This window comes from Acromyrmex echinatior, chromosome 3 (genome assembly GCF_024713525.1).
Source record: "Acromyrmex echinatior isolate Ae372 chromosome 3, ASM2471352v2, whole genome shotgun sequence".
Taxonomy (NCBI): Eukaryota; Metazoa; Arthropoda; class Insecta; order Hymenoptera; family Formicidae; genus Acromyrmex; species Acromyrmex echinatior.
The window spans coordinates 7,361,484-7,376,637 of record NC_141854.1 but is presented as its reverse complement, the minus strand read 5'-3'; the positions used below and the strand labels follow the sequence as shown (position 1 = coordinate 7,376,637).

Genomic DNA, 15,154 nt, shown 5'->3' with positions numbered 1-15,154 from the left:
TTTCACCAAACCATGTCGAAGTCGTGTTGGCATGACAAGATTTTCATTAAAACTATCATATATCCTCATTTCTTGAGAATTCCTTTCCTTACCTACGCAGATTATTACACCATCCGCGTGCATCATCGGGACTTTCTCGAAGAGGCAGATGCATCGACCATCGCGACATTCCGTTTGGATCACCCGCACCTCGCATTGCTCATGGAAGAAACAGGACTCGTTCACATTCGCCGCTAAAATAATTTTCAGAATTCGTAAATTGTGGAATATAAATGAAAATTCTAAATATGCCGTAAAAAATAGAATTTAGAGAAATACTCTGAAACATAAAACTTGTAAAACTGTCTAGACAACAGACAAAACATTTCTTAAGTTTAATGTATATTCTAAAAATCAATAAATTATTTGATATAATAAACTATTGTATTTACACCAGATAACATATAAGAATTTTTCTGCTAAACGCGTTAAAGATTTTTTCTTTTAATTTTTAATCATTCGTCAATTCATTAACGGAATGGAATTCATTTCTCGTACGTACACTAATCTTGAGCTTCAGCATTATGGTTTACTCGCAACGATAATCGGGTCGGCTTGTTTGATTGTGAGATTTGCACGGTTTACCATGTGATATCATGTACGAAATCGCTATTAATGGATATAGCAACTTAGCCAAGAAGGAAATAGAATTATTCTCGATCAAGATAGCACCAGCCCATTTAACTAGTGCATTCGCATATGGAAATTAATCCCACTGGCATATGCACCGCGCCATGCTGGTTTACTTCTCTTGAGTAAAATTTTTTTGCTAAACATTATTTCATGCACATACTATATATAGTTACAAAAATATTTTAACACAGCATTTTAGAATTAGTTTCTTTCGAATAACTATAATACATGCTGTCGCATTAATAATGTTGACAGACGAAATTATTTCATAATACCGCAGCTTAGAAATTCCATGAAAGAGAAGCCATTTCAATTTTCTCCCTATGAATTGAGATTCCCTCTGGAGGTTTTCATATATTTCATATATACGATCGTAAAGGAGCCACGTGCAGAACTCTACATGTAGATCTAGAATACCAGAAAGCATACCAACTTACCGTGTCCGCACTTGTCGATATGGTTCGTGGCTTCAAATTCTTCCTTGCAGGCGCACTTGTTCTTTTTTGGTTCACAATAGGAGCCAGCAAAGCCGCATTCTTTGTCCACCTGACAGTCATCACCAAACTTTTTCGTGCCCCTATCAGATAGATCTGAAAAGATACGATAATTAAAGATAATAAGATATTTTAGATATTTTAGACATATTTATATTGCATGTTAAGCACTTCTAATAAGCTAGGGATCATATCTCGTATCACATTTCTGTTAAAAAGATATCAATCTCATATTATCCTAGAAATAATTATAACTTGAACTCGCTTTAGACGATCTATAATAATTTGCGTCAGAATTTAGGATAATATTCTATTTATATTTTTATATGTCATGCAATATAAACATTTAAAGAATTGAAGGATATATGAAATTTATTTTCAAGGATATATGAAATTTATAAAAATACACAGCATATAAAATTATGAACAGAGTTCTAGCCTAACACAAGATTTAGATATATAAATTCTAATTTGAAGAAAATATCTTAAGATCGGATTATGAATACACAATTGAATAATAAAAATTTCAATAATCAATTTCTAAGCTGAATCTTAGTGCTTAAATAATATTTTCGATGTAAATTTATGTATTTATGCATATCCAGTTCTGTAAATTGCGCGCCAAAATTACTTTTAGTCTTGAAAAGCAATTATAAGCAAAACTGGATTGTCTCTAATTTGACTTTATAGGTATAAGTCGATATATAAAAAAGAAAAAGTAAAATAGAAAAATTTTCAATTTTTATTTTGCTCCTTTGTGTTCAGATTATGTTTACATAAATTTCAGATTTATCAAAAACTTTAACTCAAAGAGTCGAAATGCGTCAGAATATTTTACGTAAACTCGGTCATAGTAACCATGCAGATATTTTCCCAATATACACATATATATGTTCAAGTATGCGTGAAAAGATATATGTATGCACTTCTAAAAAATGCAATAAAACTGGCAATATTACAAAAATTCCGTGCAAGTTTCAAAAACTTCTTCTCAATTTATACATTGTCTCAATTTTCAGTAAAAATATTAATGATGCTTTGCAGAAAGCTGACTAGCTCTTTCCAAGAAGTCTGATTGCTGTATTGTCGATGAATAATGGCCCCTATCTAAGTTCCATCTTACGACATTTCAATAGAAGACCGAAGGAGGTCTTCTTTCGACTTGCATAATACCTGCCGATTCGGAAAAATATCTGTAGATTTTATAATCCTCGAGATCGTTAAAAGAAATAAAATGATTCTAGCTCGCCAGAAGACAAACCCTTTTATCTTTGTCATAAATTTTTCAAGTGATGTTAATCTTACGGCGTGCGTCTCTTGCTTTTACGTAAAAATGCAAATATAATACTAAATATAATACTAAATATAATACTAAATATAATACTAAATATTACAGTAAAATGGAGCATAAACAGGATTGGTCGTGAATTGGTTCTGAATTGGATATCATCTCGGGTTAATTATAAAACTAATTATAAAATGAATATTTCGTTATTTCATTGCTTTAATTGCTCCATCATATTATATAAACTGTTCCATTTGCCAGAAGGCAATTATACGGTTTTCAGCGATATACATAAAAATTTTTTAATCTTTCTTTCGCTTCTCTTTTAATCCAGATTGTTTTTAAATATTAATAGCAGTATTAATAAAGATTTCGAGAAATAATGTTGCACATGTTGCATATTTATATCCACTTCATTAATTCGAATCGCATAGAAATTGCATAGAGCTGCAAGCAAGAACTATATGCATGGGTTGCATACACTATCTGGAAAGTTACACGTAGGTTGCTAGTTGGCCAACCGCGGAAATTTGATTAGTACACAACACCGATTTCAATTATACAAACGTTTAAATTGATTTTCTTTCGTATTCCTTTTATATGTATGCGATGCATAGACTCTGTATGAGACAGGAAAGATCACTTTTATATATTATATATATATATATATATTTAGGAAACTTTTACATATAATAATTTATAAACTGAGTGCAAACATGAGTCTTTATATTTTTCTCTTTCGTATTCATTCTCAGCATGTATTTCGCCGACGATGATAGAAGCTACAAAAAATTTAGACGATTGGTCAAAAGAAATATTAAATTTTGTGGGAACGAAAATTATTGAGAAAAAACAAAATATAGGTTCTCTGTTTGTGAGAGACACGAATCTTGTCAATCACGCTGTGGTGACCTGTGTGAACGTGATATATGGGACTTGCAGTTTAACGCTAGTGATTAAAGATCTCATAATCACCAGGGTATCAATCATGTAATTTTTTCCCTAAAGCCAAAAAGGTGAAAAGTGAAAATTTTTTGTATGTATATATGTGTATATGTTCATACATACATACATAAAAAAATGTCACTTTTCACGTTTCCGCTCTAGAGAAAAAGTTATATGATCGATACTCAGATGGAATCATTTTCGACACCTTACGCGAAAAATTGCTTATATATAGATGTAGATGGGATCGAATCCGAATCTACAGATCGTACTGAGCGATAAGCCACTCGACGCTCCCCGAACTACTCTTTTGCAATCGAATAAACGGTTAAATATATTTCTCCAAGGTAATTTTATCAAATGTAATTTAATTATGTACAGATATTGTACCGATTATTGCGAAGAATATTACTAAAGCCTCGATCTAATGGCTTAGGACATTTGTAATACAAGAGATCCAGGTTTAAATCTCGGCCGAGATAATATTTTTCACAATAAATTTATTAACAGTTTCAACATATTAATATCTTTATAATATGATGCTTGATGGTAGCATCAAATTATTAAATTGCTTGTCAATTTAATTCGCGATTACTAGAGTAGTTTTAATTGCGTTCATAGTCCGGAAAAACAATTCAATGCACAATTCTAAAAAGACTACAATATGGTATATATATGCAAGTACATACAAGTGTATATTAGTAATTCAAGATTGAATTATTTAAAAGCAATGAAGATCTAGCTTTGACTGTAATAGGCATTTTTCTAGTATTAATTGTGTTAATTACAGAAGTGTTGCAACTTAAATGATTTAATATTCATGTAGTATCGAATTAAATAAAGATTGCAAATTAATTTTTTCTATAATTAAAATCGTGAAGCGTGAAACTATTGTAAATTCGAAGAATAAAAATTTTAAAGATGACGTTTAAATTGTGGTAATCTCTGCATATCCCTTTTTTCCGTCCTAATTGCACTGTGCTAAAAATTATCAGAAAATGCCAGGTCTCTTTTAGGGTTAAACAATTCATTCGCGGCGACCTGGAAAGACTGAAATCAAGGATGGCGACTATTCGACGGCTCGAAGTTAAAATGGCGCCAGGCAGGTCAATCTACGCGTTAAAAGTGGGTCAGTCCGTTTCTATGGCACGCCGCCAATGCTCTCACGTGCAAAACCTCACACAGTCCGTCACCACCAGTTACCCCCTTTTTTTTTCTTTCAAATTACTTTCTAGCCTGTATACGTACGCCCACTCGAAAGCGTATACATGTACTCATTGCTTGTGCGTGTCTTTTAATCGGTCCAGTATCGAAAATCGAATCAAAAAACGCGCACTTGATTGAATGCACTGGAAATATTAACAGCAGAGATGTTATTTTTCCCTCCGAGTATCGGTATCTTAAAATAAGAATTATTATTACAGTAGTAGGTGTAATTTAATATCACGTCAAAAATTTTGTTATGTCATTTATGACTTGCTTATTTCGAACATAATGCGCAAACTTTTTCAACCATTAGGTATTCATAAAGTTCCTCGTAGTCGTTAATTAATTTTCTAAATTGAATGGATACTGACTGAATTTCTCTATTCTAATGCACGCTTTATTCTGCTTTTGCAATCTCGATACTGTAGTACAGATATTTTTCTCCTTACCACGAAAAGTTGAACAATTAATCATTTAGGAATTAATTAATCTTGTTTAATATCATACTATTTTGACGTCAGTATTAATAGCGGTTTCCACTGGGAAAACTATTACAATGCTAGTGCAATTCAATGTAAATCGGTTTACATATTTGCAGTGTTAATAAATAATTTAATCCTTTTAAAGTGGTAAATTATTGTGATAACAAAGAATATATAAAAGAATAGATATCTTAAAGAAGCTATTAACTGAAAAAAAAAATATATATATATATATATATTAGTGTTGTATGAATTTTTCACTGAAAAACACTATAAGATAGAGAATGTACATTTTATTTTTTCTCCAAAACAATAATTGTTGATATAAAATTATTGTTACAAATAACTAATTTTCAAATAACTACCTTATTTAATGCTCAATATTTAAATATTTTGTTCAAAATTATTATGTCAAGCTAAAGTAAGTAAATACTATGTTAGTAAGTGAATACTGTTGTTTTGAGAACACGAACAGATAGAGCAATTATTATAAATTAAGAGTTTTCTTCTTTCTAAAACATTATTTACGCAGAACGCAGGTCGCAAGTTTGTTGTGCGTCAGTCAATTCGATGCATCAATTTTCAAAGTGACGTTTCGAGATTGGCTGCAACAAGCTTACGACCTGCGACTTGTATTCTGCGTCTTATGTATATAGATCGGACTTAATAAAAATTAATTGTCTTCAGATAAGCGGCTGTGAAATGTAACGAAAGCACAAATCTGTAGTTTTAAATTACACGTAAATTTTTTTAGAAATAAAAATAACAACTTACTATTATGCAAAATGCATTCTTCTATTTTATTGCAATCTAAAAATTTCTGCTAAAAATAGAAAATTCGTGTTAAAATATTAATATTTTTAATGATTGTTCATAGCGATAATAGTCTCTTTTGATGGCGACGCTTAGTCACGACGAGACTATGATCTTACCTGCTATTAGTAATGCCATTACGCTCTCTTTACACTCTCGTTACACTTTACACTTTCATTATTATTCGTAACTTGAGAAGATTAATCGTTATAAGATGCTCGAGGTGTTCCCATGGACACTTAGTTCCATGACAGGAATGGGCTGGATGATAAACGACAGGATAATAAACATGCTGAGAATGCACGAGTTTATAGAGAAAATTTTTCTAGACTGATAAAGACTACCGTACTTTACAAGCTACTTTTATACATACTTTCTACATAGTAAAGAGAAAAACAAGGAATATGCAGAAGTCAATGCTGTATAGTTAATATTTTTTCTTACAATTCGTATCACACGAAAGTTGGCACGAAGTTGTATCTATTAAATAAAAAAAGTTTAATAAACTTTAAGTTTAAAAAGTATAAATTAAGATTTCAATAAACCTGCAATAAGATTACATGCTTTAATTAATACATACTTCTACTTATATATTTTTATTTTTAAAAACAGAAATTTTTTAATTCCCTTCTCAGAGAACAATATTTTTCCAATTTCATTTATCACATCTGATGATACATAATTAGGCACAAAAAACCACTGAATATGACCTTTTTCACTTACGCAAGTGTAATGAAAGTATAAACTTTTTGTATCTAATACTTATTTAATATTTTGCAACTGAATCCTGCGAAATCTATTAAATACTTTTAAGAATTAAAAGAGAGAACATTGATCCATGATTAGCTATTAATAAGACTAGACTGGCTAATCTTAAAATTATGTGTTAAAGACACAGCAACTTAGTTTAAAAATTATTCTCACGTTTTAATCATTCTGTTTATGCTATCTTACATTGTTAAAAATCATTTGTAGATTACATGTTATTTGACATGTCGACATAGCAACCTGCGCTTCAAGCGTGGAAGAAAATATTTATCCGGTTGATTCGAAGATAACTCTGCTGTCGAGTTTATCTGAAACTCAACGAAAGACCTTTACGACGAATTGGCACGCGAACAGATACGGTCCCCGTTGAAATATCGATTTCCTTGACGACGAATCGGACTCGATTTCCTGCCTCTGCAACATGCGGGATTGCTTTTCTTTCTTTTGGTTGAAAGACTGACTTAATCGGTTAAGCTTTTCGCATGTGACATTTCTACGATGATTTCTTTTAACAAGATAAACCAATATCAGTTTTCAGATATATATTATATATATATATATATATATATATATATATATAATAAAGAGACTTTGACTTTCGTACCTTAGAGAATCTAAAGCGCAACAAACAAAGTGGAAATTTAAGAAGTTCTCGAACGCGTATTTCATCGAGAATTTTATTTTGCGAGTTACAATTCTCTGGAGAACAGAATTTCGGTAGGACTACCGAACAGGCAATTCGCGGTCGCTTCTGCATACATGTTCCGCCTAATATGTGCATATTAGATAACTCTGTGACATATAACTGTAGGAACCAACCAACCAAAATTTCTCCCCAAAGACGAACACTGTTTATCCTCCTATTTTCCACAACATAAAATTAAAGTTGATTTAATTTTAAAAATGTAAGAAGTTTTAAGAGAAAAAATAATTCATAGCTTATAAAATTTTTTAAATCAAATAAAAAAATTTTACTTTTATAGTTTCTTTGATGATTATTTTATTTGTTGTAATCAGCTATGGTTTCTGTTTATAATAAAAACAATTTTTTAAATTAAATAAAAATATATCTATGTATATATCTATGTATACGTATATTAAAAATATTAATTGTAATAGTTACGCTTTTCTAATTTAATCGTCTATTACAATTAAAAAAGATATAATAAAATAAAATATTTCTTTCTCAAAAAAATCATTATCATGAACGTAGTATATGTAAACGTAGTATATTAGGCATAAAGTGTAATTGTCCGAGAAATGCGGTCAACATTTAATACGCGAACAGTAGCGCAATAGGCGTGCTTGTCGACGTAAAAAGAAAAGAGATCGATCCGCGGGATGAAAATAACGAGCTTCATTTATCGGGTTCTCAATCACGCGAGGCAACATTATCAGGCGACAACAGGACATTTATCAGAAGATAAATTCCTATCGCGTTTCATTCGTTTCATCAGGATTGTCGACGTGTTTTTCATGGATTAGAAAGATGCATAATAATGTTAACGACGTTGAAATGTTCCTGCAGCTCTAAAATCTTGCGTGCATGTATTAATAATGCGACATCGTCGACGACATGACACATAATTTTTCTCGCGGATTTACAGATCACGTATTTTTTTTTGTGGCACAAATATTTTATGTAAAAATTCGGAATCTGCAAAACAAATGCAAATTTTTGCAGTTAAAAATGTTTATCAATTAAAAGAATATTGAAATTAATCAAAAACAGATTCACTATTTGCGTATTTAGATCAATTATACCTGAAAAATCGAAAACTAAATAACAATACTTTTATATTTGCAGTATTTTCTCTATAAAATTTATTCTGAATTTATTGAGCGATTTTGCTACTGGACAATTTATGTAATCGCTATTTTCTCATAAATTTCTAGTCGCAGCTGGTTTTGGCGTCGATCCAAAAATGAAACAGAAATGAAAATGGAAATAAAAATCCTTTTCGTTTTTCTGCTGACATCGTTATCGTAAAATTAGAGCTCAGCTGTTGGATGTATCGCGCTTATTAATCGGATGCTTCGTGTTATCCTTGTTTTCCTGATGTCTAGTTAGTTTCAGGATCGATAAAAAAAATGCATAAAAATGAAGATGGAAATAAAAAAAAGGCTTCTCATTTTTTGCTGATATCGTTATTATGAAATTACAACTCGACTAATTGCTGAAGATATCATGTTTATTAATTAAACGCTTTATGGGCTATTTCGACTTATGTCCGATGGTGTGTATCACAGTTTCCTTCCAATGATTACAGTAGGTTAAAGATGAGATAAAGCTGATGAGCCTGTTTAGGAGCGGAGTTTAACGAGTTCGAAATTAGTCTTAAAAGATTATCACCCAGGGATCTTGTAATCCTCGGTAGAGGATCACATATTTAATCGCGTATCTTTAAGCTTAGTATCATTAATGTGACTAATTAATTTCTGTTTATTGCTTTACAATAATCATTTTTAATTAAATAATATTTTAATAAAGAATTGTTAGAATGAAACAGTTATTATTTCTCCATATAGTCATAAAATTTAATACAATCCGATAAAAAATTTTTCATGCATGAATATATATCAATATGTATAAACATGTATAAGTATTCATAAACTATATAGTTATGAAGATTAAATTAATGGTACTATCTTATGTCCCCCTTAAAGTCATACAATTTTTGTTTGAAATTTTTCTCTAAAGTCTCATAATTTCCAAAAATTGGCTGCTTTGAATTAAAATCATAAACAAGTATAATTATATATGAAATGTATCTATACATTTTTATACTAAAAAATAATTTTACAAAAGAAAGAAGATGTACGAACATATTTCATACATAATTATATGTTTATAAATATTTATACATGTTTATACATTATACATTAATACATATTATGTATATTTATACATATATTCATGCATAAAAAATATTTTACCCGGAAATAATTGATTAATATTTTTTTGTATTTATAATAAAAATACTGTAGTGTAGACTTATGCATATAGTTTACATTAATTAATTGTTACGTAAACAAGTATTCAAGTTCTACATTCAAATATCAATTTCATATAATTATAATCGAGATTCATTCAAAACATATATGAATTACTACAAAGAGTAACTATAAAATAAGCTAAGAAATGAAGTTAAACACTAATGCTTAGAGATTACAACTTTCAAACTTCGTTTCTTCAAAGTGGTTATCTTGGAATTGTGCTTTTCAGGTGAAAAGACGATGTGTTTCTCAAGACGAAAAAGCCACGATGTATTTTGCAGAAGCACCGCGCAACAGATTGCTGCGGGTGATGCGAATCACGACAAGCATTCAACTTCCTCCGAAATAGGTAGGCGTGCATCGATTCTTGCGCAAAATCTGTTATCGGATGTGGCTTTGCCGCAAAATTCGCTGAGCAACCAGCAGCGCAAAATTAATTTTGCTAGCGTGGAAAGGTTGAAATAACATCATGGAATTAAGCAACTTGGTTCATCGTTGATAATTTACTTAATTTTTGAAATATCGCACACGAATCAATCAGTTTATGTTCGTTACACATATATCACAAAACGTAAAATAAAAAATGCAGCAAAAGCAAAAATATTTGCAAAAATGGAAATTTTATTTGTATGATATCTGTAAATGCAAAATATTGACTTTGCTATTTTTGCATGTATTGAAATTGTAATTCATACAAGGATTACTCTGCCTAGAAATATATCGTACATTTTCACGAATTGCAATCATGCCTCTGTATTTAAGCTTGCGTGATGGTCAGTCATAAGATGACTAATCGAGGAAAAGACGATTAAGGGAAAAAAGAAACGGCAAAAGAAAACTAATTGTTAAAGTCGCTTGCTATAAAACAGTACGTATTGTAAAAACGACGTGATTTTTTTTAAGAAAAAATGTGTACTTTATCAACATATTTTTTATCAGAAATATACTTCTGTGAAAAATGTAGCGTAATTGTAAATGATAGAATAGCGTAATAGTAAACGTAATTGTAAAAGATTTTGACTTCGTTAAACTTAAAGATAGATAAATTCAATGTTAAAAATTGAATAATAATTTTGCGAAATCTCTTTTGGAAATTAGCTAACTTTAATAAATAAGATAACTTTATTAATAAGAGAACTTTAATAAGGAAGCCTCACAAGAAGAGAGTGTAAATTGCATCAGTGGATGCTCATCCAATAAGGATGGAGATCACATGACCAGATTTCTCCAATCTCTTCCATGCCTGTGGAGCTTTGATGCCCATATCCAATCAGAGTTACGTGATGCAGTTTGTTACTCTCCCTGTGAGGCTCTCTAATAAAAACTAATTGATGTCAGCAATAAGCGTTTCGATTTAATTACCGTATATACATATGTTGACTAAAGAAAATACTATACATTAATTACTTGCTAATATATTCGTAATAATGAGTAATACAAATAATTAAAATATTCAGCGCACAAATGAAGCTGAAATAAAAAGGTCAAAAATAAGATAAAATTTTAATTATAGTACAGAACTAATAATAATTCAAAATATGATTTTAGATAAAATAATGTAAAATAAAAATAATAAAAATGATAAAAATCATTGCTTAATTGGCTATAATTTATCAGCAAATATTGATATAATATGTACATTTGTTGTCTTTGATAAATTGACAACAAATGATAAATTATGTAATGATTTATAAACATTAATGCGATAAAAAAGCAGGATACAATAATACTTAAGTTATTAATTAGGGCATCAATATGCACATTATTAATAAATATCGTAATGGATAATTCAACCACAGAAAATTATTAATTCAACCATTTGATAACAATTTACCACGATCTAAATATAACATTGTATCTCTATGTTGATATTATAACTTAACTCTATTTCATTTTCCAAAATTATTATTGCCTCATTATGGTAAAAACATTGGTTTTGTTATATTATTACATTTGCATTAACAATATTAAATGCAGTTTCTAGCAGCTATCCGATTTCGAAATCTGCAATGTTATCAAAGAAAGTTGGGTGCACGTGAATCCGCAGTGCATACTGCAGTAACCTCATGTCTATTGCAATCATTCGTTCACCTTGTAAGGAAGACAGAAAACAAGATTGCACAAATATATCAATTTTCATTGTTTAAATTTGTTCGTAACACTGGAAGGGCTTTTTCGCTTCCCGAAATATGAGTAAAGCATCTACAATGAGATTTTAAAGCGTAAAACTTAAACTTTAAGTTAATAAGAAATTGACTAATCAGTTGAATGTGAGAAGAACAATCGACTATGATTGGTCAATTTCTTACGGTTTAAAATTTAAAGCTTAAGTTTTACCCTCAAAATCTCATTATAAACGTCGCTTAAAATTTTGAACGACTGATCGTAATTTAATACATTTCTGTTCGTACGTATCATTTCTTTTCCGAAATAGCAATTTTGTATCACGTATCAGTTTAGCATTCCTAATTAAAATATGTTTAAAAGATAATTCTTTCGCGGCTAAGCGCAGCGACCCGAATTCAAGTTCCATTGCAGTCTGCGTCAAATGGAGCGCATAAGAAAGCTACGACCCTGAGCATTTCGGAGAGTAGTAGCACGCGCCTCGAGGAGCGTTCTAATTACGTTGTAACCTCGGATAAAAGGAACTCTAACGCCTTCTCTATAATTCTCAAAAGGAAACGTCGTAATTAAGTGCCACAAAGCGAAGATTCTACACGTGCTTGCATTGTATTATCGAACATTGTGTTATCTTTTGCATCGACACCTTTCGAATAATTAACTATTGTCACACTAAAAATAAATCTTTCAAAAAGAAAAATATTTCATAATAATTTGTTTTTCATATTAATTTATATATAAGGATAGAGAGTAGCAATATCTGCATACATAAAAGCAGATCGTTTCAATCGGCGATAACCGTTGTTTTCATCTGCTCTAGTATGAACAAAAGCATGAATAGCATGATATAAACAAAAACTTAAATTTAAGCACATTTCATTAACATAGTAAAAATCAGCTATATTTTTATTGATCATACTTATATCACTCATTATCACATCCGTTATCATAAATATTGATTTTCGGAAATTTAAAAACTGATTTATAAATCTTCAAGAAAATTTACAATTTTTAAGTTGGTTCTACAAATTATATAAATCTCTTATATTTTACTAAAATTAATTATTTCTATTATAATACATTTTTGAAGAAATGAGAACGAAAGAAGAGATTAGGATCGTATAAAATTAATCGTAAAACAATTAATATTATACAAAATTAAATTGTCTTTAAAACTATTATATAATAAAATATTATTGTTTTATTTATAAATTATTGTTACTGATAAATATAATAATATAATTTATTATTACTATTATAATATAATTTATTATTACTATTATTATACATATAATTTTTAATGTTAATTTTTTTCATAAACCGAGTTTTTTTTAAATGAAAATCAAGTACACAAAAGAAAGAACATATATGTAACTTCAAAAAACTCGGTTTATGAAGAAAATCTTTTCGAGAAAAATAAACTTAAAATTGAGCAATATTCAAGTAATAATATTATTTATGATATATTTTTCATAAGTCAGATGACATTTAGATTGCAAGAAAAGCAATAATGAATGCGAGGATATGGCTGTCAGTAAACATGTTTCTTCTATTATTAAAAAATATCGCAAAGTGTAACAAAATATATTTTTCAGATAAATATCAGCATGTCGGCATTCAAGATATTCAATAATGAACGAGTAATAATATCGATGGCACATTAAACGTCAGCGTAACTTCGTAAAAAACATCGCCTGTGTTACAATAATACGTGCTACCAACGTTAGACGCAGGAAAGATACAACAACATTCTGCGATCGATGCTTGACGATGGTTAAAACTTGCGCCGGCGTTGTTTAAACTTTTATGTTCGTGTTGGGAGAGACAGAAAGCCATAGAGACTCCCTCGCCCGCCGCATAATGCGATTTATAATTCAGCACGAAACGACAACTACCGTTTATAAATACGATGAGTATTTAGTTTCCTAAAAAAGAAGGACGAAATACAATGGGAAGAAAAACCGAGACAATATGGTGTAAAAAAATCCCGCAAATGATAACAAATAAGACGAAAGAGAAATACCGATTATTCGCTGTGTTTGAATATGCAGGGTTATACATGAAAAATTAAAGCCTCGCACGAAAAGAACGGTTTTGCTGAAATATTTTCAAAATAACTACATACACAAATCTAAAAATTATTTTATTTTTTGGACTGCTATAATAATGTATGACGTTCGAGCGTTGTTACATTATTAAAACTTTTGTAACATTGCTTATCATGTTTGAATTTCGTATTTAATTATTTTGATAATGCAACAAAATTATTTTCAGATCTATATCTGAATTTCTAAATATTAAATTAAGTAGGAAATTCAAACATAATAAACAATGCTACACAAGTTTTCATAATGTAACAACAGCTTTTTTAACATAATTATTTATAAAATAACTTGTGAGTGAAAAAGAGAAGGAAAAAAACTGCTAATCTCTATATGTACAAATTATGCAAATATTATAAATAAAAATGCAATATATTTTCACTATGTTTAACATAATCAATTTCTTCATAATGAATAATCCGCTTGTGAAATACAATTGATTTTGTTACGTGCATTTTGTATATTTTTTTTTCTCACCTCTGGTTGCATTTTTGCGATAAGGAGAATGAAGTCCCTCGCTTAAATGTAATCGTGAGAGAAACAGTTGCACGTCATTCTCTGCCGTGTTACTTAATCGCAAAGAATCAGACTGCTCGACATGGATATGTCGGATAGTATAGACTTATAAAGAAAACATGGGATCATCCATGGATTACTAAAAAGAAAAAGAGAGAGTAGAGTCTGGCGGATGACATTACTGAGCTTCTTAAATATATATATATATATATCTCTTTAGTAATTTTCTGAAAATCTAGTGTCCAAAGCCAACAAGACTCGAGCTGCTCTGCAGAGAAAGATTTCTTCGATTTAAAGAAATGTTTTTTTGCTCTATGGTTAAAGAAAAAATTTCTTTGATTTGTGAACGTCATTTCTTTGATTTAAATATTATTTTTTAAAATCAAATAAAATTTATTTTGATTTAAAGAAATAATATTGAAATCCAAGAAATGACGTTCAAATTATGATTTAAAAAATAATGTTTAATTCAAAGAAATGACGTTTACAAATCAAAAAAATTTTTTCTTTAATCATAGCAAAGAAACATTTCTTTAAATCAAAGAAACCTTTTCTCTGGGGATGTACGTTGACACAATTAAAAGAAACAAAGATACTAGTGGATAATGTTATTAACACACCCTGACTTTGGCCAATACTCAATTTATTAAAAGTCATGTGTAAAAGAATGACATAAAGATTAAGGAGAATTCTAAGAAAAAAAAAAGAAAAATACGAAGACTCAGGATTCGTCGCCGGGGAATCTCTTAGCTA

The 15,154-nt window shown here is 29.8% G+C and overlaps 1 protein-coding gene across 2 annotated transcripts in view; it reads right to left on the bottom strand.

Annotated features, from left to right (window-relative positions):
* The window catches only part of jus (EB domain-containing julius seizure protein), a 33,292-nt gene that overhangs the window by 7,086 nt on the left and 11,052 nt on the right, over positions 1–15,154 (bottom strand). For both annotated transcript variants that reach the window (XM_087404055.1, XM_087404056.1), the window contains exons 2-3: positions 1,110–1,262; positions 93–233 (exon numbers count right to left, since the gene is read on the bottom strand). In XM_087404055.1, coding sequence (XP_087260181.1) covers positions 93–233; positions 1,110–1,262 — 294 coding nt within the window. The remainder of the gene's footprint in view (positions 1–92; positions 234–1,109; positions 1,263–15,154) is intronic.